Here is a 26,425-nt window from a genome sequence, read left to right on the forward strand (position 1 = left end):
ATGGTAGTGAGTGTCTGAGCTCTCTGCTGCCATCTAGTGGTGAGAATGAGTTAATGTGAGACGAGCCGTTTGAGTGGTTGTCTATGGCCTGAGAATTTCTGAGTATAAAGTCGATTATAATATAATAAATAAGCAAGAACACAAAGACGAGTACACACACACACACACACACACACACACACACACACACAAGTTTGTTCAGTTTAAATAGAGATTCAGAGAGAATCGAGGCTCTGCAGGTGAGGTGAGATCATTCCATCATTCCTCTTTGGTCCAGTTTCACTCAATTCAGGGGTTAAAAAACCCATCAAGAGCAGGAACAAGGCGGAGGAAGCACTTTATATTAAGAGAAAAGGTCGTTTATATTAAAAAAAACAAGTGTAAGAATTAGAATAAAAGAAATCACCTTTGAGACTGAGTGGCTGCGGTTTAAACACTTTGATATTCTGCATCTTTCTAATTAAAATGCACTTAACCACATTAACATTTACATGAGCAGACAGAGTGCAGGACGCTGCTCAATCTATTGTCATTTCATCTTTCCACCTCTTTGTTTAGACTCTGGTTTGTAGCTTAACTCTCCAGTGAGGGTGCCTTGCCCGAGAGCACTGAGGTCTGCGTGAAGACAGGAAACACCCTGGAGTGACAGTTTAATATGCTTTGGTTAATTTATGTATTTCTGCGTTTAATATTGAAATCTAACAAAATGATGAACTGAGGAGGGAAATACACCATGACCTAAACTGTGTGTGTGTGTGTGTGTGTGTGTTTGTGTGCGTGTGTGTGTGATGGATGTTGGTTGATCAGCATCCCAAAGCCAAATGAAGATGGCACGTTGCCATAGAGACGTCTCTTCACTCGTCACATGTTTATGGAAACAGTCGACCTTTTCTAAAGCTCTATTTCCATCACGTCTGCCTGAATCTGAATTAACCCAAAACTAAATCCCACAAATGTGCGAGCAAGTAATTAATCTCCCCCGCAGTGAACGAATTTAGAGGGAATATGGCACAAAATGTGACAAAAATGGGAGAGGAAGGAGAGGAGGAAGAGGAAGAAGAGGAAGATTGGCCTCCACTGTTTGGATTTCCTGGTGATTTACGCGAATGAAAGCCGATCGATTCTGATTGGTGAAGGTCGTCCAGAGGCCCCGGCCACTGATGGGGAGAGATAATGGAGCGTGAGGATAACAAAGCGGTGTGAGAGCTTCCAGCCTGCAGGAGACGCGGCGATGCACGAAGGAAGAAGAAGAAGAAGAAACGCCATGGAAGCTTCTGGGCCTTTAGCACCAAACCGTCCTGTCGTCTCTCTCCTCCCCTATTGGTGATCTTATAGCGATTAGGAGGAGAATCCCGTGTGTGTGTGTGTGTGTGTTCACAGCTCTCTCTATCTTTCTGTCAGGCGATGTAAAGTGAGCGAAGGTGCAGAGAATTGGGAAGTTGTTAACCTTTATGGAGATGCCACTTTGTTGATTTCCTGTTGTGTTTCATCTCACACTCCACCTAATTAAAGACATCAAACACACACACACACACACACACACACACAAACACAGAACTATGGGGATTCCTCTCTCTCTCTCTCACAATCATCCCAACTTTAAGCAGAGACTAAACACAGTCATTAGTCCTCGTTTCACACAGATTGCAGGTGGAGGTGTGTGTGTGTGTGTGTGTGTGTGTGTGTGTGTGTGTGAGATCTTTAAGCTGTGAGCAGGTGGATGCTTCATGCTGGTCTGGACTCTCTCACACTGGAGCATCAGGCCTCCTCCATACTAACACACCTCTAACTCATCTGATGTCCAGGCTTCTCCCCTCGTTCCTCGCTTTCCTCTGGGAGAAATCCATAAATGTGCATCCAACTGATTTTTAAAAGCACAAATGTGAAGTTTCTACTCCAAACAGGAGGAAAATAACTTGTTTTTCATCGTCTGCTGAGCAACGCGGTCGAAGCAAACCATCTTTCCTGTCAAAATCCATAAAGCTCCGTGTGACGCAGGAACTCAGGCAGGCGCTGTACGTACAACACAACCAATCAAGAGGCTAGAAGACTGACACACACTCGCCTCCATTCCCCATGTCCCTCAATGATTCTTTACTGTCCCCACACACACACACACACACACACACACCCCACTGAGAGAGAGAGAGACGCAGGTTGGCAGACGAGCAGCGCTGTCATTTGTCAGCTGCAGTCCCAGAGGTAACACAAGGGTTAGGCCGCAGTGTGTGTGTGTGTGTGTGTGTGTGTGTGTGTGTGTGTGTGTGTGTGTGTGTGTGTGTCTGTCTGTGTCAGCTAAATTGGGCGTAGCAGTGTTGTTGCATTGAATGATCAAACGATTGATCCAAAATTTGGTTTGATGCGTCCTGGCTTGTACATGCTGGCAGAAGGAAGAGAGGAAAAGGTGAAGAGGAAGGAAAGGAGATGAGGGAGGTGAAAGGTGGAGAGGAGTAAAGGCCCCTCTGCTGAGACGGGGAGCTCGTTAGGATGCCAAGGAGACGTGGCTGTGAAAGGGGTTTACAATGGAGAGCAGCTGGAAGAGGCTTTAGTTTATTTAGTGCTAAAAAAGGAAGAGAGAAGGAAATGGTAAATTCATCCTCTAAGGAAAGGGGAGGAGAGGAGAAGTCTCGTGGTCTCATTCATTGTATTCATGTTCTGTTAAAAGTCTTCTTTCTGTTCCGTTTGTCGTAATAAACCTCACACACACACACAGCGTGAGCAAAACTCGGTTTCGCTCGCGCTGTGTTTAACTTTTCCAGTCACAGGGCTTCATGTGATCCGTCAGTGCCCTCCAGTGGTCATGAGGCTTCATTACATCTCTCCAGTAGAACGTAAAGGAGGAGCGCTGTGCACTGGCAGGCTAATCCAACAGACTGATTAGCAAAAATTAGCTATGGCGTTCATTTGTCTTATCAAGGGTTCATCACTGAACGAAATGAATGAGATCGCCTGCACGCTGTCACAGACCAGCACAGAGGCGCCACACACACCCACACACACACACTAAATAGTCTCCAAAATAGTTTCAACCAGTCGAAGGCTTTTTGCCTGGACAATTCATTTTTGCAATGCTGCCAGTGAGTCAGTGTAATGCTGAGTGGGATGCAGTGTGTGTGTGTGTGTGTGTGTGTGTGTGTGTGTGTGTGTGTCGGGGGTATTGACACGGGGGTGTCTGGGTGAGTAATGGGGGCATAGCAGAGTTTAGATGGCTTCTATCCTCCTTCCCATCCAGAGCTGGAGAAGGTCATCACTCATACAGGCAGAGAGAGAGAGAACGAGGGAGAGACAGAGAGAGAGAGGGCGAGGGAGGAAGAGTGACAGTGCTCATCCAGCCAGCAAAGAGGAAGAGAGTGTGTGTGTGTGTGTGCAGTGAGAGAGAGCGAGAACAGAGAGGGGGCAGAGACGGTGAACATAGAGTGAGATATAGGGTCAGCGGAGAGGGTGTGTGTATGTGTGTGTGTCTGTGTGTGTGTGTGTGTGTGTGTGTGTGTGTTTTCTCCAGCTCCTTTATAAAGCAGTTTAAAACTTCACATTTCCTATTTTTTGATCTAATTTGTAAATTGAACAAAGGTCTGTTTCCACTCAGTGTGCACGGTGGCGTTAGAGGACGTGTCAGCAGGTCGAGTTAGAAACAAAACACAACTCTTATGTAATTGAAAAATAATTTATTAAAATATAATTTATTTACTGTGTTATACTTTATAACAGAGTAACGATGAGGAGGAGGAGGAGGAGGAAGAACACGGGGAGGTCACCAGAGAGTAGAAAACAAACAAACAAACACCACTTTCACAGCAGCAGCCTAGCTGGGAAAGTGGCGCCGCCCCTTCCAGTCTCTCGCTTGCTCCATCCTCGACGGGCGGTCCAGAAACTTCAGCGTGTCCGACGTTCCGGACCGTGTCCACGGATCTGTGGCGATGGTTTCCATGGAGCTTTGGCGGTCGACGTTTTCATGCAGGTGGGAGTCTGAGTCGTCATCGGACAGATCAGCTGAAGGACGAGAGCAGAAGAGACGTGAAATCTGTGTGAACGTTTGCATTCTTTACCTTATTCCTGTGTGTGTGTGTGGTGTGTGTGTGTATGTGTCACACCTGCTGTGCTCATGGCCGCCAGTCGCCCCGTCCTGTCCCGGCCGCTCCCCTCGCCGCCTCGCTGCCCCTCCCTCTGCAGCCTCCTCTCTGTTTGGGAGTTGTAGTCGCCCCGTTGGCCGTCGAGCTCGCTGGGGGCGGAGTCTCCCTACAACCAGCCAGGAGACGCCAGAGTCATGGTTGACTTGTTTGCTTTCTATTGTTTTGCAGCTGATTACTAACATGAATGGAGGAGTGTGTTGCAGGTGGACCACATGGCTGTACAGGTTGGTGTGTGTGTGTGTGTGTGTGTGTGTCTGCGTGAGTGTGTGTTACCTGTAGGTGCAGTGACTGCTTGGCCCGCCTTCTCCTCTCTCTGGCTGACAGCTGAGGTGGTTTGTCGATCTCTGGTATGGGGGGCGCAGGAAAGGCATCGCCCAGGGGGTCTGAGAACACACACACACACACACACACACACACACACACACACACACACACACACACACACACACACACACACACACACACACACACACACACACACACACACACACACACACACACACACACACACACACACACACACACACACACACACACACACACACACACACACACAAAGCATTTGACCTCAAAACGTTCCTACCACATTCCTTTGTATGTTAACGTTGCCGTGGCGATGGACCACATACCGATAAAGGCGCCCTCTGACTCCAGCAGGGAGCCTCTGGTTGATCCTGCTTCCATCAAGTTCCTCTGAAACAAACAGCACATGTGTCTCCACCGGGGTAACAGAAAGTGTGTGTGTGTGTGTGTGTGTGTGTGTGTGTGTGTGTGTGCTGCCGCCGCGTCAACTCACCAGATCAAGTTTGTGATGAAGAGCAGAAAGGTCCAAATAATCTGCAGGATGGAGACGACAGGAAGTTCAGGCAGTGGAGGGAAATGAGCAAACACCTCATCAAATAAATGAAGTGTGTGACAGCAGTGGTGTGCCTGTGTGCTTGTGTGTGATCTGACCGTCCTGAGCCGGAGGTCTGTGGCTGCTGATGAGGCGATACGGCTCCTTGTATTCACGGCGCCTCCTGCTGGCCGTGCTCACTTCCCCTCTCTTGTGCGCCCCGCTGGACGCCGCCCTGGACTCGGCATCTGTAACAAACACAAACACCAGGCGTTACATTTTAGTCGCTACGTCCCGGCGACAACGACGACAACGACTCATCACAGTTCCTTCTCTCAGACCTGCCGCCTCCTCAGCCAGTTGCAGCTGCAGCGAGTCGTGGATCTGCAGCAGGTTTCTGGGTTCTGTGATTCTGGAGTTCGGCCTGCAGACGTGAGACTGGAGCCGGAGCCTCGCCATGTCAAACACTTCCACCGGGGGGCGCTCGTGCTGCCTGGACACGGAAAACTGCAGGAGCTTAATCTTCAACCGCTTTAAAACCAAATTCCAATGGATTTACGGCTGGAATGGTGTGTGTGTGTGTGTGTGTGTGTGTGTGTGTGTGTGTGTGTGTGTGTGTGTGTGTGTGTGTGTGTGTGTGTGTCTGACCTGTGACTCAGAGAGCCCAGCTCCTCCAGGTCGCTAGGATACAGAGGACTCTCCAGACGCTTCTGTGTGGAGCGAAGGTGCCGACGCACAGCTGACAGCTCCTTGGCCACCTCACGCCTGTCCTCTGGAACACACACACACACACTGTGACACAAGGCCTGACCAAACCTCCATTAGAAGCACATGACACAGCGTGTGTGTGTGTGTGTGTGTGTGTGTGTGTGTGTGTGTGTGTGTGTGTGTGTGTGTGTGTGTGTGTGTGTGTGTGTGTGTGTGTGTGTGTGTGTGTGTGTGTGTGTGTGTGTGTGTGTGTGTGTGTGTGTGTGTGTGTGTGTGTGTGTGTGTGTACCTGCGGCCCTGAGCTGGTTCCTGCAGGCAGGGACGGGGGGAGAATGCGCTCTAGACTGCGAGCGCTCCTTCAGAGTGAACACACACATCATCAGTCAGGTGTGATAGAGACGCAAACAACAACACTGGACACATCAACCATCGTATTCATGCGTGTGTGTGAGACTCACAGACAAGGGCGGGGCCACAGAGTGCCGGCTGTCCGGAGGGGGCGGTTGGGGTGAGGCCGGGGGGCGGGGCTTCACACGTTTCCCCTGTAGGGTGGGGATGGGAGGAGACGGCTCCCTGGGGACCTGAGACACAGACAGGTGGTTACTATGGTGACACATTCTGGACAGAGTGTGTCTGGAGGTGGAGCTCACCATCTCCAGCCGAGCCTGCTTCTCCTTCTCGTACTCCTCCCGCTGTGCTGCCTTCTCCTTCTCCTCTGCGTCCTTCCTCTTCCTCTCCACCTCCTTCTTGCGTTGCTCGGCAAGTTGAATGACCTCGGCGTGCTTTGCCTTTAGCTGAGGGAGAGAGAGAGAGAGAGAGGGAGAGAGACCAGAGTGAGGAAGGCAGAGAGGTAGAGGAGAAGGACAGGACCACGTCCCTCAGCTCGACTCACCTCCGTTTCCTTCCGTCTGGTCTTCTCTTGCTCTTCGTCATACTCCCGCTGGATGCGAGCCCTCTGCTCAGCCACCTTCTTCTCCTCCTTCTCCTCCTCCAGTCTGATCCGATCCCTCTCTTCTGTCTGTTTACGACGCTTCTCCTCAATCTGCACACAAATTCAAATCAACTCTCATCAGGGCTCTGACTCTGGGCTCTGACTCTGGGCTCTGACTCAGGGCTCTGACTCAGGGCTCTGACTCAGGGCTCTGACTCAGGGCTCTGACTCTGGGCTCTGACTCTGGGCTCTGACTCTGGGCTCTGACTCTGGGCTCTGACTCTGGGCTCTGACTCTGGGCTCTGACTCAGGGCTCTGAAGCCGTACCTGCTGAGTGAGGCAGGCCTTGTAGCTGTCCTGCTCATGGACCTGCTGCTGTGTGTGCTGGTTGCCAAACACGCAGCCTCGGGCAAACTGCGGTGTCTGCACATGAGCAAAGCCTGCAGAGAGGAAACACAAGGAAACACGACTGAAGAGTTCCACAACTTCCCACGTTGGTACAGAAGCTCATGAGTCACAGAGCAGAAGCCTTCCAGTACCTGAGACCCGGTCGGCGGGGTCGGGCAGCTCCGCCCGACGGGACGTCAGCGCGGCGGCGGCTTTCCGATGCCACTCCTCCGGGTTGACGTAGACCTTCTCGTTCAGCTTGTGCATCTGGTTGAGGTCAGCTGGAGGAGAGCGGAAGAGAAGAAGAATGACACTGAAGCTGCAGAAGCCTTTCCTCAACCTTTTCTCTTATTCCCCTCCCGAGGACCTACTGATGAGGTTTCCGGCACCGTCTCTGAGCGGGGCCCCTCCTCCGCCGCGGCCCCACGGTTCGTTGTTCTTCCGGTCGACCTCCAGCCGAGCTTCATAGCGCTCTTCCTCCTCCCTCTCCAGGCGCTGCTGCTCCTGTCGCTCCTGGATCTGCAGAGAGAAAAGAAACAACAACTTTATTAAGTCTTCCCTGACCTTTCAGATCCATTATGCCCAGGTGTGTGTGTGTGTGTGTGTGATCTCACTATAATTAGAGAGGGCATGGGTCTGTATGTTTGCACATTGAGCATTGTTCCTCCTCTTCACCTCCAGAAACATTGTTGGGGGTGTGATAGCTGCTAATGGCATCACGCGTCGTTAATGACATCGTGAATGGAGCCACTCAAGCATGTCGCAGATGTTTATGACATCATGACTCACAATGCAGAGCCGGGACTGGAACCCCGATACGGGATCTAAAGAACCCTCTGGTCTACCTGAGAGGTGAGACTGAAGGATCTACAGTCAGATCTGCTTTACCTGCTGGTAAAGGACGCCGCTTCTGGAGGCTTCCTGCTAACAAATGTAAACAACAAATGTACTTCCAAACATTTACTCCACCCTAGTGATCTAGTGTCTAAAAGCACCTTAAGTAAGAAGAAGGCTTAAGTGTAAAACTCCACATTCTCATAATAAAGTCATTGTGTCTGGAGGCTTTGTGGTTCAGATTGGGTTAGGGTCAGAGGCTTCATGGGTGCTGAGGTGAGAGGCTTCAAGGGTGCTGAGGTGAGAGGCCTCATGGGTGCTGAGGTTAGAGGCCTCATGGGTGCTGAGGTTAGAGGCCTCATGGGTGCTGAGGTTAGAGGCTTCATGGGTGCTGAGGTTAGAGGCTTCATGGGTGCTGAGGTTAGAGGCTTCATGGGTGCTGAGGTTAGAGGCTTCATGGGTGCTGAGGTTAGAGGCTTCATGGGTGCCGAGGTTAGGGGCTTCATGGGTGCTGAGGTTAGAGGCTTCATGGGTGCTGAGGTTAGAGGCTTCATGGGTGCCGAGGTTAGGGGCTTCATGGGTGCTGAGGTTAGAGGCCTCATGGGTGCTGAGGTTAGGGGCTTCATGGGTGCTGAGGTTAGAGGCTTCATGGGTGCTGAGGTTAGAGGCTTCATGGGTGCCGAGGTTAGGGGCTTCATGGGTGCTGAGGTTAGAGGCTTCATTGGTGCTGAGGTTAGAGGCTTCATGGGTGCTGAGGTTAGAGGCTTCATGGGTGCTGAGGTGGGATCTGACATGCAGGAAGCAGCATGGGCTCTCACCTGCAGCTGGAGAGCGTTTCTGTAGCTCATGTTCCTCTCCCTGGCTGATCTAGGCCGCTCTGGAGGCACAGGCGCCGCTCCAGAGTCCACCGCTGACTCGCTGCCGGGTCTGTCAGGGAAGGATGAGGATTACACATCACAAATATGAAAATACATCCAGATTACACAGTTGTTTCTTATTTAATCCCCCAATTTGTACGTGTGGTTAAATGTGAGGTAAAGGTTTGGCAACAGGTGTTTTGTTGGGATGAGATGATCTGCTTCCATTTCACAGAAAATGACCCATATGCATAAAATCAACAATGTGCAATTATAAAAACACAGGAGGATAGAAAAGCTGTGATTTGATTTTCTTGTATTTAGTGACATGTGGAGGCAGAGAGTGAACATATTTACTGAATGTGAGGTTCAGGGTAGCTGCTCCCACTGAGCTGACTGTGGGGGCTGAGGTGACCCAGCTGGCTGTGGACAGCTCCCCCTGGTGGGATGTTCCAGTAGGACACAGGAGGGCCCACACCTGCAGGAGGCAGGTGAGCGTCTAGGAAGGAAGGAAGGAAGGAAGGCAAGAAAAGAAACATGATGTTGATACTACATGTTGTACATTTGTCTGGCTTGTGTGTAATGTGATTTACAGGCTGATCTGGTGTGTGTCACGTCATCATCAGTGTGTGTTTCTGTGTGTTATGAAGCACAGCTGTAATGGCTTTTAAGAGGCCGGCGCTCACAGTAGGCCATGTTTGGGTCCAGCATGTTTCTGGTGCCGTAGTAATGATGGGCGTCGCCGTACGGGCCCCTGTAGGGATCAGCCAGCATGTGAGGAGGAGGATGATGATGAGGAGGAGGAGGAGGGAACATGGGGAGTCTGACAACACAAGGGGACAAAGGAAGTTACATTAGATATGACTTTGACTCTATATGAAGAGCAGGGCTGCTCAGCACCAGGCCAGCAGGGGTTAAAGGTCCCCCTGCACATTTACCTGGGCGTGTCCAGAGGTCTGAGGAAGGGCGGGGCAGCAGGTTGGCTGTGAGGAGACAGGCCGCCTCCCCCCAGGCCCAGAGCGGCGCTGTACTCCAGCAGAGGGGACTGGAAGGCCACGTGCGGCTGCTCGGGCGGGGGCCGCTCTCCGTTCCTGAGGCTCATCGTCTCATCGCGCTGGAGGCCGCCGGCTGATCCGTTCTCTCCTGAGGTGGACGGCTCCAAAACCTGCAGCGCTTTCCTCCTGCCCAGTCCAAACTGCCCGATTCGATTCGGCTGATTTGTGGAGAGGAAGAGATGAAATAAAAGAGAAATAAATACACTTTTCAATCCTCAAAGAGTGAGAGGTCAAATTAGAGAATAGGGCATGGAACCAACTGCCTCCGGTTGCCAGCTGACCTGTTTCTCAGGATCGTTCGCTCCTGTGGCAGCGACTGTCAGCTCCAAGTCTTTCTCCCTGCATAAGAACACAAACGAGATCAAACAGGCACAAAGTCACAATGGAACCAGGCAAAGACAACAGAGATACAAGGATGGAAGCAGTTACCAGTCTAACAACCAGCAGTGATGCCCTTGATAGGATTTCCCTGAGAAAGATACACAACACCTACATGCTCCGCCCCTGACCTTTGACCTCTGACCCCTGGCTACTGCGGTGACACTTTTAACCCTCCCTTTAAGAATTCCTTCCTTATATTACAGGAGTGTGTTGTGTGAGCGAACCTCTTTCTGTTCCTGTGCTGTTCTGCAATCTGCTCCTGCAGCTCCTGCCTGTAGCGCTCCTTCCTCCTCTGCAGGACCTCCTTTGTGTCATGGGCTCCTGGAAGAGGTTTCAGAAACAGCAGAATGTTCAAGCTACTACCCTTACAAAAGCTGGAGGATGCTGGATGTTTGACTGTAAAACAAATTAGTTCCTTTCTTCATCATAATAATAATAATAATAATAATAATAATAATAAAATGGTATCTAACCAATAAGAAGGCCAGTGGCAAACTCCACATCATTATGGGCTGGAGCCCGCGACCTCCGACCCTCTCTGGCTACAAGAGGAGGATCCCTGAGAAGAGACAACAAAAGAGAAACAACATCAGCTTCTTCATAACAAACAAGTTGTCACAGAAGAAGAAGAAGAAGCAGCAGAAGAGCATTTTGACTTTAGCTCATTTAACTGAAACCTGTGCATGTTAACGCCATCTAGCACATTAGTGGGCGGGGCTAAGGTGAGCCGTGAGGGTGAAGATGATAAGACAGATTCGCTTTAGTCCAAATAAATGAAGATGCATCACTTGTGAAGCTCGCACCCCTCCATCTCCATCTTCCTGCGCTTGTTGCCGCTGCGAAACAGTTTAAAGCGCATATCACTACCGAGGAACCGGGGGGCGTCTCTGATGTGAGGCGGTAACGGCGACGGAGCGACAAGAGACCGAGCAGAGAAACAACAACAACAAGAGCGAGAAAAACGGGGAACCGGAGCCACGACGTGAAAGATACCGAGCACGCGCGCAGAAACGAGCACGCGCACAGTACGATGGCGTTACCTGTAGAGAGAGAGGTGTGTATGACGTCAGGGTCTCATTCACACACGCAGCCCCAAACTCGATTTTTGTTGTTTACTTGTGTTTGGCTTCAGCTGGAGCTCGGTAGGTAGGAAACATTTTAATTCACTAATGTTAAAAATGTAAAAGTGTTTTATCTCGTCGCTTGCCGCTGAGCTGTAGAATGGAGGGGAACCTGAAGGAAATGGAAAACTGATGTGTTCTCGCGAGCTTGAGCAGTTTTTCACCGATTGATGAAAAATCTACAGCGAGGTCAGAAACATGTGAAGATTTTCAACAACTTGTGTTTATATCTGTGGACACAAAGTGTATCAGACAACGTGCAGAAGTGTGGAGCAGCAGTTTGTGACTCTAAACGTGAAACACTGCCTCCTCTGCTTGAAAAACGGTATTACAGGATTCTGAAGAAGACTATTGGAAAATGGTTTGTTCCAGGTACCTCCCATCACTTTTACTGTATGGTCTCCTCTCATAGCTAGGCTCCACCCCCATTGGTCTTCGATTCCTCCCCTCCATCAGCTCTAGCTCCTCCTCCTCCTCGTCCTCCAGGTCAACAGGCCTGCCCAGGCTGCCTTCTCGCTCGGGAGGCAACGCCGGCTGCTCCTCCTCGGCCCCGATGAGGAGCAGAGCGTTGTGCACCCCGTGGTCGCTCAGCGCAGCCGCTTCACGCCGCGAGGAAGGTCGCAGCTTGAAGGTTCGAGGGCCGGGCTGGTCCTCAGGCTGGAGAGGAAGACGAGGAGCCTGGTTTTCCTGGGAGAGGAGACGGGATTACAAATGGCACTTAGCTCCAAATCCACCATGAGAAGTGTGATTGCAAACACAATTCATTTGTTTGGTTCTCTGTGTGATCATAAACTATCACTTCTAACCTTAACCTTGATTATAAAACACGTGTGCTAGGTGGAACCAGTGAGAAAATAGAGGATATACTGCAGAGTCTCTGTCCTCTCTCTGACCTCTGACCTGAGTATAATGTGATACCTGCAGTACCTTAACATGCCTCCAGGTCTCGGCGAGCCTTGATCCAGGTCCTAAAGAGTCCAGGTGTTTTTTCTGTGACAAAACATAACTGCAGTTAGAACAGATGCACTGTGCAGCTTAACCTTCTTTGATTGTTTCAGTGTATAAGACCCCAGCAGGATAGATTTGGAATCTGCAGCTTAAAGGAGCCGTTTGTGTTTCAATCTTGACTTCAAACGCCACACGTGCTCCTGCCATTACAGTCAACAAGGCTTCATCCACTCCTGTGCACTCAGAAGTGTATGCTCGACCTGCGAGCCCCCCTGAGACCTTTAGTACCTGAGCCATGTAGCGCCTGTAGTCCATCCGGAGCTCATGCTGCAGCCGCTGCTTCTTCCTCTCGTACTCCACACCGAGAGGCAGACCCACAATGCAACTCTCCTCTGACAACACACAGCCATTCATAATTAATAGAGGCACAAGGTGGAGAGTTTCAAGTCAAAACAAAGTGGCTCGCGTGACGCAGAAACACATGAATGTTTCCTTTTCAAGACAAAAGGGAGAGATTTGGTTGTAATCCTACCTTTCCCCTGACCTGCAGATGTTGGAGGGATGTTCTCCTTCACAGTGGACCCATAGCCTCTGTGGGATTTTGCCTGTGAATTCAAACATTCAGCATTATCTACTGCTGCCTGGGATGAAACTGAAGAACTCCCAGGTTTACTGATTCGACCCCGGAGCATCTGAGGTCAGCTGCTGTGCCCTCACCCTGATCTCCATGTAAGGGGGGTCCTGCTCCAGTCTGGCTTTGTCCTCCAGCAGTCTGGCCTTGCGCTCCCTGATGAAGATTTCCAGCTCATCGTCCATCTCCATTAGGCAAAGATAAACATACTGAAGGGGAACACAAACCCCACAGAAGGAAACCGACTGTCAGAGAAATATAAACATTTAAAAGGAAGACCAAATGTTTGGACCAGCAACACCTCAATAGCAGATTGCAGTCATTGGTTGCTTCTCTGTGAGCTCTTAAAGTCAATACAACCACCTGCTGTCAGCTGTTCACATGCCTGAGATTCAGACAGGAAGCTGAGGAAGCGAGTTTCCCCACATGAGTGTGTTTGGTGCCTCCCAGGTCTCCCGAGCAAACACACCATACTTCCTCTGCTTCTATTAAATAATCAATCAGCTGTTGTGCTGCTCGGGTCTGCGTACTGTCACTTTAACACGCCCGTTGTCAAGCAACTGCACGGAACACATCGATAGCATTGGCTAACTGTTCTTCCTCTAGTGCCATTGTTGTCATTGGCTATAGGCTGTCTTTACTCTGACGCTTAATGAATGGCGGTCACTGGTTACAGGTCGTTCACACTTGTAGGACGGCAACTTTTGTCTTTAAAATGAAGTAAAGCCTTAGATAAAGATAACAAAGCGCAGAGTAATACCTTAAGAATGCTAACTTTACCCAGCTAATAACTTCATCTCGGTTTATCCGAGCGTGATCGACACACTAAGCGAGCTAATCCTGAGCTCTAGCGTTTCACTGTCCGATAAACGTCAGCGTAATTGTCTGAAAGCGTCCGAACCGCTTACCTTTAAGTTTGACGACGGATCAGGTCGTGTTCGTTAGCCCGCTACATTTGGCGGCTGCTTGGCTCGATTTTCTTCGAAAAGCGTCCCACTGTCAAAATAAAAGAATGTCAATGTAAGATGAATCACTTCCGGCTTGATTCACACAAATAAAAAGGACGCAAGCAGCGGGGACGTGTTTACAACGGCCAACCCGTGTAACGAGTGTAGGTGATTGAATCAAATGATTTATGGGTACAGTGCAATGGCAAACTGTTGAGACTTTGATTCACTACTCTGTAGTAGCTGGCAAGTAGCTTTACAAATATGTGCAAGTCTGTTTTATTTATACCAGACACGGTGAAGCTTTTATTCTGAAAGCCATTTCTGGCCAATTCTTCTAACCTGACGCCTCAAGGCTCAGCTGTGGTGCTCGGCTGATTCCGCCCGTTGGCCACACCCACCCACCCTGAAAACTCCACCCACTGTTTGGAAACATGTGTTGCATTCAAAGTTCTCAGGACAAACTGATTTCACTTAACCATTAACCACAGTGTGATCCGGATGAAGAGCAGTTGGAGCCTCAGTCAAAGTCTACAACCTATTGATTTCAAATAAGATACAACATTGGACCATTTTGCAATTTATTGCTCATATAAACACTCTCTAAACAATATTTGGTAAAAATAAAATCTATCATTAATAATCATAAATAAAATCATCACAATGACTTTCACATGACGTATTGCACAATTATAAGCATTTTAACAATAATCACAGAACACAAGTGTTGTTGCTCAGGTTGAGTGTAGGAGGAATGTAATAGAGGCCTGTGGACGATCACAGGCGCTCTCGCTGCCTTCACGGGTCACCCGGAGTCTGAAACTCAGCTCTCCTTGCTGAATTTTGTCACAATCTATTGATCACAAGGTCTCGAAAACAATTACCAGTCAAGCCATTTACTTTCACAAACTGTTACTGAGAATTGTGATCTATAGACCTTACATGTTACAGTCACAAAATGTCCGGTGTCACCGTGTGGCACAGATCAGACATTTCAGTGTTAAATAAGAAAAAACAGCATAGGTCAGGTAATGTCAAAAATCAAACTTGTTCTAGTGTGAACATGAGGTTTTCTGGTAAAGTTGAGATCTCGTCAGGTTGTTGTATAAACAGGGAGAAGTCAGAGTCCGCATGGTTTCTCCTCGTTTAGCCAGACGATCGGCCTGTCAGCAGCTTCGGGTCACCAAACAGCCACACCCTGTCTGGATTGGCAGTTTATGATTGGTCAGCTACAAAAGTCCTAAAAGGTGAACCCGCAGAATCCTCCCTTCACCCAAAGACTGTGTGTGTTGGTTTGTGTGTGTGTGGATGGGTTCAGATGCTGTCCACTTTTGAGCTGAGTTCAGGACACAGTTCCTTCAGTAACATCTCCATCAACACCTAAGAGAAAGAGAGGCAAAGGCATAATGATGCACAGTAGGTTCAAATTCTGTAATGTCATTGATAATGGTTGGGTGTTTGTCCCGTCCTTACGTAGAGAAGGTGTTTGTTGGCACTACCCTCCTGCAGAGCATTGAAGATCTTGATGATTCCAAAGCGGGCATTCTGTTGGCCAACTAGGTTTGCTAATGCATCTAATAAAGACAGTAAATAGATCAGAAGACAAATCCCGCAGGTTTTCCTTATAATGAAGTCCAGGTCTACTATAAGTCCCAGTGTTTTGGTGGCGTTCTAACCTGGGATGTTGTCCAGCAGCTTCTGTTGAGCCTGCTCTTTAGTATCCCGGCGTTCGGACTCGGTCCGGACCTTGACGTGCGGCGCTAGAATTCCGTTTGGCCAGAAGGTGTCCCTGAACACACTGATGTAACACACCAACATCTGCTCGCAAAAGATCCAGTTTACTGTGTCCCGGATCTGTCTGAGATGAAGAAACACCACATAGGAAAGGTTAATAAGCTCATTACACACATCAGCAACACACAGTAAGCATACAATCAATCTAAACAGCCACGTGTGACAGTGAAAGGAAAGATATAAGTGTAATGATCCTAAACAGAAGCCTGATTCCATTGTCAGCTGGTGGGTTTGGGCATGAAAGTCTGACCATTTGATGGCATAGATAAATAATAAGATAAAGTTCCTACTTACTTGTTGATAGTGCGTCCAAATGTGACCTGGACTAGTGCAATAAGAGTCTTCCTCACCCACTTAAACACTGAGGACGGTGAACAAGAGAGACAGAAGTTGGGAACATGATTCAAACTGACTAGAGTGCATGATGTCAGCAGCTGTGTTTACAGGTTACGGTCCAAAAAAGGAGCACAAGCTATGTTTCATTCTCTTCATGCCCCTGTTAGTTAGTTTGAAAGGAGAACTCCTTATTTATCCATCAGGAACAATGTGGACCACAGTGTTTGCTCGCTTTAAAAGCTAAATGTAGCACAAAGGTCATGCAGGGAGAGATACGAGTGAATGGAGAAGATGAGTGAGAACATATTCAAGTTGTTCAATTGAATTAGATCATGTATTCTGTAAGGTATTAATCCCTTCATCCCTTTTTCTTTGCTCTTCCCTGTTTCCATGGGTGACTGTGTGAATGCTGTCCTTTGTAATCCAAAGTCTCATTCACTTCCTGTTGACCCTTGCTTTTTGCCAATCATTGAAAAAACGCAACTGTGATTATAAAAACATTGTACTGACTTCCTCTGAGTTCAAAGATCTCTCCTATGAGCATGAAGCACGGTTCAGCTAGGGCGTCTTTCCTCCCATCTGCCTCATCGCCAGAGTCTGACAGGTCACTGTCATCCTCAGCCTCCTCCTATAAACAGCAAGCACACACAGATGCGCATGCACATGCACACACATGGAAACCAAATGAGGGCGCAAGACAACCGCAGTGCTAAAGGTGCTCCACAATAAACTGTTACTTTGTTACAGCCCTCTGTGAGCGCGTCTCTGTGTGTGTGTGCGCGTACCTCTGTATGCGAGAAGAAGTCGCCAGGTAGTCTCTCCAGGAAGGAAGCCAGAGAGAAGGAGGATTTCTTCTGAATGGACAGAACCTTCAAACACAGAAGAAGCTATGATCACTATGCACCCATATATGGAGATACATGCAAGAATACATCAATGGGCCTGTTTGGTTTAACTGCATCCCTGTTGTTGTTTTGCTACCTTGAGATGCTCTGGTGAGGGGCTGAGGAAGGCGTAGAGGTCCTCTGACTGGCACAAGCGATCATCGGTCAACAGCCTCTGCACACATAACACATTCACACAAACACACATTACCAATATTGTTTCTGTCCCTATGGCATAACATGACTCACACCTTGCTGTTTGTTGGTGTGATGTGCTGATCTGGGCGTTTACCTGGAGAAAGGCATTGAGCTGCGTTTTGCTCTTATCCAAAAACTTCTGATCCATGGTTTTGAAGGGGAGTTTGCTGAGCGACGGTAACTGGAATTTCTTCAAGGATGGGAAACACTGAGAAAGAGAGATAGAGGGAGAGGGAGAGAGAGAGAGGGAGAGTGGGAGACAGCATTATAACACGATGAACACAGCACAAACATCATAGACTTGAGATAAACCGATCCACTCCGTACCTCTGTCAGTTTGCGGTGCAGCATCTGGAATTCTGTGAGCTTCCTCTGGACACTCCAGTGGCTGCTGGCCGTCTCCTCTCCTTCCTCCAGGCTGACACACACAGTGTAACAAGCTACTGTCTCGCCACCTTCCTCTGTCGCCTGGAAAACACATAGTTTTGTAGTCTTCAGACCTCACATAATGATCCAGTGACCCTTGTGATGTCCTGCGGCTCAGTTTGCCTCCCATCTTCCTCCACAGCCACAAAAACATTGATGTGCTTGTTTTCCCGTGACCAATAAACTGAATTTCTTGTGTGAAATCAATGAAGTCACCACTTTATTATCTCAACAGAAGCACATTGTTATCTGTGTGACTTCATCTGGACTGATTTTTGCCTTTCCTTCTCATTATTTTGATGAAACGCCTCCCTGCCTGAGCCCCGGGGCTCTGGTCTGCATGGATGGACCTTCACTGTGTTGCTCATGTGATAAATGTACCTCAGCATTTGTTATCGTCGCTCTCCAGCACCCCAGCTTTTCACACCATAAGTCAGTCCTGCGGATGTGCTGCTGTAGCTCGCTGTGCTCTCTCTCCATCGCTCCGATCTCATCCTTTAGTTTACTCACTATCTGCAGACAAACACAACAAAGACATCAAATGAGTAACAAATGTAATATTCCTTAAGAAGAGTGTTGTGTGTGTTCCTTCATGTGGCTCATGAACGTTGGACTCTGTTACCTTTTTGTCTGGTTTAGGAGCGTTCTGGATGGAGCCCAGGGCCTGTCTCTTGTATTCCAGCTTGTCGTACAGTTGGCAGAGTTTAGTAGCAGCATAGCTGGCCTGCTCATTAATTCCTTTACTGCCCGCATCGCACACTTCCTCTCCGGCATCCAGACCATGGCACTGCAGACAGAGGAAGAGAAACTCAGAAACACTCAGAAAGACAATATGACAATATGCAGAAACATCAAATGAGAATGATCCGTCTTTGATTTTGACAAATTATAATTCAGAGAGAAATGTGTGTGTGGGTGTGTGTGGGTGTGTGTGTGTGTGTGTGTGTGTGTGTGTTTCTCACCCCTCCCTCCTTCTCCTCAGCACTACATTGTGTTTTACTGTGTTGCTCATCCCCTATAATCAGCCTCACATACAGGTCAGACACCAGGAAGGAGGGGTAGTAGCGCTCTCTCATCGTCTCTGCCACCTGGAGGACGCAGACAGAATGCAGACAGAGTCAAACACAGATGCAACAGAACATCACATTTTAATGTCACAACAGAATCATCAGTTACCTGCTCCTGTAGTCTGACAAAGACCTGAGTCCCTCTGTTCCCCACCAGACTCTGCTGGATCTCCTTGAGGAGAACCTTCTCCACTGGAATCTCTCTGCTCTCCACAAAGAACTTCTGATAGATTTCACCTACGATCTGTGGAACCTCATTCTGTCAAACACAGATGAACAAAGACACCATTACACACTGGGCCTTTTGTGTAGCGTTCTGTGGCTGTGCTGCTGCAGGATGCAGAGGACTGAACAATCACTCCAATGAGAAACATTTAACAAACAGTTAGACAATCAACAGCTCAGGGAACGCTAAACCATATTTGATCTGCAGCGCACAGTGGGACTCCTGAGTTCAATCACCTTGTTTGCAGTTTTCAGCATTTCCACCAATTCCCAGAAGCCAATCAGCGCTCTCTTATCCACTCGCTCCATGTAGAGTCTAAATTGCGCCCTGTAACCTGGGTTACTCAAGATGTCGTCAAACTGGAGAATCTGGATGGTGAGAGGAGAGGAGGATGTTAGAACACAGAATACACATTCCTCCATTCTACAGTGTTAGAGCTGCACAGATCAATAACTCCAGAGCGGCTCAGCGAAGGCGGCCGTCTCGTCTCAATAATTGAGTAGTTCCATCATTTCTCAACGTTGTACACAATCAATAAAGCATCACATTCCAATTTCTGAGTCTTACCCTCTGACTCTGAGGCTCGTCGCTCTCCTCCGCCCCTCCTTCCTCACTGTTCTCATAGTTTGGTCCACCAAGTTGGCGGATCCGTTTCTCACACTGTTTCTTAGCAACGGTGAGCTGATTGATATAGCGTTTCATGTTTCTGGCTCGTAGCAGATCTGCCTTCATGGCTGCCGACTCTTTACCTTTACGCTCTGAGAAAGAGAAAGAGAGAGAAGTTTAACAAGGCTTCATTTGAGTCCAACACCTTGACTCTCCACTGAAAGAATCCATGCTGCTCATGAATAAAACAAGTGAGTGACCTTTGACATGTTCCTCTGACATGTGCGTGTCAAATCCAATTGAGTTTGTTCACACGTGCCAATAAATGCAAAGGTCTGACAGAAGGTGGAGTTAACTGGATTATGTTTCCTCAGATGAAGATGTTGTTCCATATTTACTTGTTTCCCTACACTAGCTCCTTCAGTACTTGGCGTATGAACATCAGATTGGCAGGCTGTCTCACTTTACTGACTGAGAAACCCTCCTGGCAGACACACGCCTGCAGATGTCAGCGTCTCTGTACCTTTCTGCTTCTTCAGCTGAGGCAGGCTGCTGATGGTGGTGGCGTGAATGATCTCCACCATGATCTGATACCTTCAGACACAAAGACACAGAGCGGGAATCCTCCGTTAGTTGTTGCTGCTGATGAACGCGATCACAATGGGTTCAAATATCATACTGGCAATCATTTCATACAACGTTGTGTCAACACGGAGAGAAGCAATCTTGTAGAGAGAACAGATGAGAGCAGCGGCACGTCGGTAATGAGCCGCCGTTTCTCTGACTAACAAGGCGATTCGGCAGTATCATGACTGCCCCAAATTTAGATCCAGTGTATTGCTGCAGAGACAGCCTGTTCCCATGGTAACTCCACAGCAGCAAAGGGACAAATGTATAACACAATCTGTTCAACATGTGTATTTACGCATATATGGTTCCTTGGTGACGACAATGCAGGCGGAGGAGAGTCTGCTACTGTGTGTGTGTGTGTGTGTGTGTATGTGTGTGTCAGTAGGGTGAGCATCTTGCCTGAGTTGTTTGAGGAAATCGACGTCAGCTGAGGTTGATATCAGCTTGACAAAGTCTTCATAGGAGGCAGCGTAGGTGTAGGCTTTACTCTGCTGCTCAGCCTGCTGCTCCCTCTGCTCCAGCTGAGACAACAGCATCTTGTTGATGGAGTCTGGATCACTGAGCACTTCAACCAAAGGCTTCAACACTGCCGACCACACACACACACACACACACACACACACACACACAGAGTAGATGTAGAGACACAGACAGAGACAGAGACAGTCAATCCCAGAGCAGTGCATGTACAGACATCAGCCTTGTGTGTGTGTGTGTGTGTGTGTGTGTGTGCAGACAGGTAAGAGCAGAGAGCATCGACCCTGCTCTCCACACTGCATCTCCGCCTGCACCTCCCTGATTTACAGCTCAACTGGAACAGCTACAAACATCGGTAATGTCAGGGTGATAAAAAAGTCTTGTGAAATCTATTTAACAATTTCATATCTTGTAGTCCGCCGGCTGTTTTTACAGCGGGCGTTAAATCACCGCTAAGTCACAGCAAAAGGTCACAAATATCCATCAGCTCTGCTCGGATTATGAATGTTCTGCAGGCAATAGAGGAAATCGTATTGCTCAGGCGGCAATCTGTTTAACAGGGACAGCAGGGGGACACGGAGCAGGCATAAATTTACTCTGGAGCAGTAAAATATTAAGTGGCATTTATTGTCAAACGAGTGTGTTAGAGTTTCCTGGGCAGAGCAGCAGAATGTCAACGTGTTCTGGTGACAAACTCATATCTCTGGTTACATGACTGGACTGGAGGAGATCCTGTCAGTCTGAGAAGGCAAATTGGAAGGGGAGAATGTGAACCTGAAGTCTGAACGATGCTCGGCCTTAATGCTATGATGTAATCCAATAACCTGCCAGCCTGCAATATCACCGACTGCCATCCACACACACACACACACACACACACACATACACACCCCTCCTGCATAACAGCATGCAGGCACACAGGAGATTATGTTTGGAACAGAGTGGAACATTAGTCTGGACAAATTATGAACAATGCATCATCACCCACCCACCCACCCACCCACCCACCCACACACACACACACACACACACACACACACACACACACAGAGAGAGGTAGCCTCATCTAATTACCCGCCATGTAAACAGGTTTCTCCCCGTGAATGGGAGCTGTAAGACACGAGTCCCTTCTGTTCCGTTCCACAGTTATATTAAAAAAGGCCTGTTCTGGAAAGTGGCGGTGAAAGTCATTAGATTAGGAAACAAATCCCACTATCATGTCTGCAGAGTGGCAAATACAAGGAAAAGGATGAGGACAGACACGAGCAAACACTTCAGCTGTGACAGGCAGCATATAGCATATAACACACACACACACACACACACACGGTACCTTTTGTAGTGATGACTTCTGTGAGGCAGCAGCGTAGCGTGTGCGACTTGGCATCCTTTTGTGGTAGCAGACATAGCAACAGTATCCGGGCGATGCAGCGCAGGAATTCCAGCTCTTTCTCCGGACTGGCTAGACAGGGATGGAGGGGAAACGGCCGGACGCACTCCTCCGGTCTGACAGGCAGAGAAAAAGAAAGAGAGAGAGAGAGAATCATCCAGACGGGCTCAGTGATGTGGAGAACGTCTGCTGGATGGTTGATGATATCATATTCACACGTCTCGCCTGACTCGCCAGGATAATGGGACCGGAGAAGAAGATGGGGTGTGAGGATGCCCGTCTGAACGTGTGTGTGTGTGACTTGAGTGGGAGATAAGCAGGTGTGTGTAGGTTCTTATGAAGGCTGCCTGGAGCCTCTGCATTGCCTTACAGAGCTTGGTTTGGTTGAGCAGAGCAGGAGGTTAAGGCAAGGAGCTGATGGAGGCACATACCTCGCAGACGCGACCTTGAGGTCGGTGAAGTGTGTGTGCAGGATTCTGATGCTGTCGTAACACACCACGTTGACCAGGTCTATGTCAGCCAGCCTGGTTCGCAGCTGGCCAATCATCTGCCACCAGTCCTCTGACAGCATGGTGTACAGCTGTCCGTCATCACGACTCAGAGGCAAGTACCAGGACAGGATGTAGTCTCGGTACGAAAAGTCAAACACTAGAGAGAGAAGAGGGGCAGAGAGACATAGAGATTTAAGAGTTAAACTGCAGCTGATGGCAGATAGAGTGAATATTCTACATGAATCAGCTGTTCTCATTTCTCCGTTTCAGTCCAGAGCTTTTACTTACTTGATTCTTTAATTAATAAAAAGCAGTAACGCCAGCTTAATGCTTTACATTCAATTTGGAAACGACATCACTTCACTAGTAGCACTTAGCTTGAGTGAAATCCATCCACTTTAAATCTAAACACTCAGTGTTATCATCAGTTATGTGATGAAGGTCTAAACTGTGAACCCTTGTTGTCTCCATACCTCTCACTACACCACAACTGCTGCACCTCGTGAAAACAAACGCACACTGTTGGTGGAACTCCTGAGGCCGTCTGCTACTTGGCATCCAGACACATAGTTGCTCTGATTGTGTGTGTGTGTGTGTGTGTGTGTCAAGGACATGAGTGTAGTCAGAAACAGAGCTTGAGTCCAGTTATCTTGCTAAACATAGCAGAAGTTGCGTTCATGTAAAATGTTAAGACGCTACAAACCACAAAGCATCGACACAAAGACACTGATTGACTGACTCTCACTGTCTCACAGGAGAGCTGTGACCTTGATCTCAACAAGTGAGATCACAATAAGCTAACAGGGGCTTACTGCTAAATCCTCCCTCAGGATCAAGAGAAAAACAATTACTACCAATCTGCACGTAAATTAAAATGAATGTTTAATCCCTGGGAACAGTCAGATCCACAGAACCAGACAGAAAAACAATAAAATGACAAGTAAGTAAGTCTCTCTCTCTCATCTCTCTCTCTCCCTCTCTCACACTCTCCCTCTCTGTCTCCGTCTCTCATATTTACCTTCCTTCAAGGCCTTGTCCACATTGTGTGACAGCACCACTCTCCTGGTCTGGCTCGACTCCTGTGCTGGCACGACAAAACGACCCTGAAACACAACAAGAGCATTTAGTTATTCCTTTGGTGCCACACACAGACACAGCAGTAAGGGTACAGTACAAAAAAATACACACAAACAAATGAGCATGGATACTGTGTCTGACAATCATTACACTCCCAGTCCATCACGTCAGCCAGACAAACGCCTGTGGCTGTGTGCTTTCACCGTCTACATCAGTAAGTTGTGAGTTGCGGTGACGGAGCCGCTGGGCTGTGGCTCCACATTAAGGCAATCAACAAGCCGACTGCAAGGACAGAATCACTTTCCTTGAAGAGTAAATCAGCCTAAATCTGTGTTGATGTATGTCTAAATCTAGCCTCATCTATTATAGACACACACTGGCAGGATGTAAGGGCATGGAGACAGCATGGCAGAGGACAGACAGCACTATGATGAAGCAGGAGAGAGAAACAAAGATGGCTGAGGAAGCTTTGATAACATTACTTGATTCATTTATGACACCTGCTTCTGCTTTATAAACACATCATGAGCACCTAGGCACATCTACAACGCAGGAAATTATTAGATTGCATTTCCTGCATTCTTCAGGATATCAGATCCTCCAGGCTCCAGGCGTTACTGGACGATGCAGCTGCAGAGGAGCAGCATCCTCTTCCTCACTGTCTAATCCTATCTACACTCCATACTGTGTAGGAACAAGCACATATTCAAACTTAGAGTCTGCATTTTGTAACTGTATGGAGACATTTAGCGCTGAGACCAAGGGATTGATTGATTGATTAATGTGTGATGTCACCAGTATGTCACTATGATCTGGGATCATTAAACAAACCCTGCATCAACCAAAACCCAAGAGGGTACGGCTACATCTCAGAATGTTTGTCAGTAGAAACATCTAGAGGAGGAAGTGACTGGTCCAGGTGTGTGTGTGTGAGAGACAGCCTGAGGTCAAGGTTCGTTCGGCGTCTTACCATGAGCTTTTTGAAGAACTTGAGGCGTGCTGGCGACTTCCTTCTGCTTCTATCAAAGCTGACGACTTTGAGAGGACTCTTTCTGACCAACAACACAAAGCTCCCGGCCAGGAAACACAGCAGGGCGAATGACACATAGAGGAAGAGCTCCAAGAAGACCGAGGTGAGACTTTGGCCTCCGCAGAATATCTGAAAGACTACTGCTGCCACCGCACACAGGCAGAACGCCGGGACGAACCGGACAGAGAAGCTGCTAGGTGAGGAGGATGAGGAGGAGGAGGTGGCAGACACGGACCCCTCTGCTCCCCCATTGCTGCCGCTGCTGCTGCTCCCTCCAGCCGGTGGTGTAGTGGTAGTTGAGGGGGTGGGCATGCTGCCACCCCACCATCCATATATGTGTCGCTACTAGTTTGGCTGGGAAGTGGCTCGCCTAAAACATTGTCTCCAAGAAGAGGCATCCCCGCTCTGACATCTCCTCTCCGACCCACACAGCCAGTTAGGTGATCGCCGCCCCTAGCAGCGGACAGCGCGGACACACGCACTGCACATCCTCCGCTTAGTCATCCGCACCGCGACCATCCAGCAGACAGAGCAGGGGGCCGGGCAGGGGGCCGGGTGGGACTCGGCTGAGCTGAGAGTCCCCCAGAGAGCAGAGCGATGCACCCGGGGTGACAGGATGGACGGAGCGCAGCCACGGTTACCTTGGAGACAAAACAGGTGGAAGCGTAGTTTAGTATGTTGCTAACCAACTGGACTGACAGTACGATCAGATAAGGGAGTGAAACTAGTTGGTGTTGCCTGGTTGAAAACGCGGTGCACATTATGGTTGTGTGTGTCTGTATGTGTGTGTGTGTGCGTGCGTGTGTATCTGTGTAAACACAAACAGCCACCGCGAGCTAACTAGCTTGGTAATTCGCTAAGTAACCCACACACCATCAGCTAACGCTAGCTTACTTACCTCTCGTTCAAAAGTGTACGACAACAACACCGTATTTCCACTTTTTCTTTAAAAAATTAACGAGCCGCGGGCTTCACGGAAGCGATACACAGCTGTGAGGTGTGCATGCCGCCATAAAAGCGCCGAGGGGGAAAGTCTCCGAGGCGGATAAAAAGGGGCGACTGTTATTTTTGCTCGATCCCTAACTGATTCACTGACAGACAATCTCCTGCTCTCCGTGCGAGATTGCTCATCAGCCAATCAGCGGCTGCGTTGGCTTCAGCCGGAGCGCCTGTTTGACTATGTCAGGACAGTCCGAGTGGGCGGGGCATCCGTTCCAACACTTTTTTCGCCACATATTTGTGCATTTTGTCACGTAGCCGTCGTGTAAACATGGCGGAATGGTCGTAAATGTTGCTTTTGTTGTCGTTCAGATGAGTCTAGCGCTGGTGCGGTTCCACTCTCGCTAAGCCTCCCGTCTGTACTTACTGTACCGTGAGAGGAGCGGAGCTGCGTGTACGGTGTCACTGTTTACGGCATCAGCCATCACGTTTCCTTCTTTTCCTGCTGGGAATCTGATGGATTATAAATAAATGTTGAATAATTCTTTCTAATATTTCGCTTCATGACTAATGTAGGTCACGTTTAAAACTTTGAATTGTATTTTTTAGGAGGCAAACTACATGTATAACAAATTTTTTTTAACAATCATTTAGATTTAGATATCTTTTGTGGTAATTTTTGAGGGCTGCAGCTCTTGCATCATTTCCTTTTCAGTCCATAACATTTTAATTTGTCCTCTCTTTGTCCCATTTTTAATTTCTTTGTCGCAGCTCATAAGAACCATTGATGATGTTTATTCCTTCGTCCTAACCTGACCTGAAAAGGGCATTGTGGGAAATCTAATATTTTCCTGAGGTCAAATCTGAAGAAATATAAAATAATTAAATACAAAGTAACTCACAGAATTGTCTACAAAGTCATATGTGGAATTCCAAGGCGATGACGTAAACTGAAATACATACATCAGTGTGGAAGGATTTGACAGAGGGAATGGTCTTACAATGTTTTATTTTTGAAACCTTGGGTTATAATTTAAGTGACAGAGATATAGATCACTGAATGTGTATTCATTGTAAAGATGACTTGTG

At 48.4% G+C, this 26,425-nt stretch overlaps 2 protein-coding genes across 2 annotated transcripts; both read right to left on the minus strand.

The window, feature by feature from the left end:
* Positions 1-3,693: 3,693 nt before the first annotated feature.
* LOC143014080 (centrosome and spindle pole associated protein 1-like) lies at positions 3,694-13,823 on the minus strand. The gene is made up of 28 exons (XM_076167860.1): positions 13,727-13,823; positions 12,905-13,027; positions 12,720-12,792; positions 12,476-12,579; positions 12,167-12,229; positions 11,616-11,926; positions 10,592-10,677; positions 10,343-10,439; positions 10,019-10,076; positions 9,621-9,895; positions 9,369-9,505; positions 9,040-9,181; positions 8,644-8,752; positions 7,363-7,510; positions 7,144-7,272; positions 6,932-7,044; positions 6,566-6,715; positions 6,324-6,467; positions 6,132-6,254; positions 5,963-6,029; positions 5,614-5,737; positions 5,307-5,458; positions 5,085-5,213; positions 4,927-4,967; positions 4,760-4,823; positions 4,404-4,513; positions 4,092-4,236; positions 3,694-3,990 (listed from the first exon to the last, which is right to left on the minus strand). Exons 2-28 carry the CDS (start codon positions 13,007-13,009, stop codon positions 3,803-3,805), a joined length of 3,387 nt encoding a protein of 1,128 aa, XP_076023975.1. The 5' UTR covers positions 13,010-13,027; positions 13,727-13,823; the 3' UTR covers positions 3,694-3,802.
* A 522-nt stretch (positions 13,824-14,345) lies between these two features.
* Positions 14,346-25,531, minus strand: snx25 (sorting nexin 25). Its single transcript, XM_076167841.1, has 22 exons — positions 25,296-25,531; positions 24,338-25,038; positions 23,309-23,393; positions 22,231-22,447; positions 21,743-21,915; positions 20,332-20,518; positions 19,826-19,896; positions 19,264-19,454; positions 18,933-19,064; positions 18,580-18,729; positions 18,366-18,491; positions 18,026-18,190; positions 17,785-17,916; positions 17,305-17,445; positions 17,072-17,185; positions 16,877-16,954; positions 16,681-16,764; positions 16,406-16,523; positions 15,854-15,920; positions 15,442-15,623; positions 15,239-15,339; positions 14,346-15,145 (listed from the first exon to the last, which is right to left on the minus strand). Exons 2-22 carry the CDS (start codon positions 24,707-24,709, stop codon positions 15,080-15,082), a joined length of 2,952 nt encoding a protein of 983 aa, XP_076023956.1. The 5' UTR covers positions 24,710-25,038; positions 25,296-25,531; the 3' UTR covers positions 14,346-15,079.
* Between the last annotated feature and the right edge of the window lie 894 nt (positions 25,532-26,425).

The sequence above is a fragment of the Genypterus blacodes genome, unplaced genomic scaffold (genome assembly GCF_046128005.1).
Source record: "Genypterus blacodes isolate CSIRO-AG114 ecotype Tasmania unplaced genomic scaffold, CSIRO-AGI_Gbla_v1 ptg000179l_1, whole genome shotgun sequence".
NCBI lineage: Eukaryota > Metazoa > Chordata > Actinopteri > Ophidiiformes > Ophidiidae > Genypterus > Genypterus blacodes.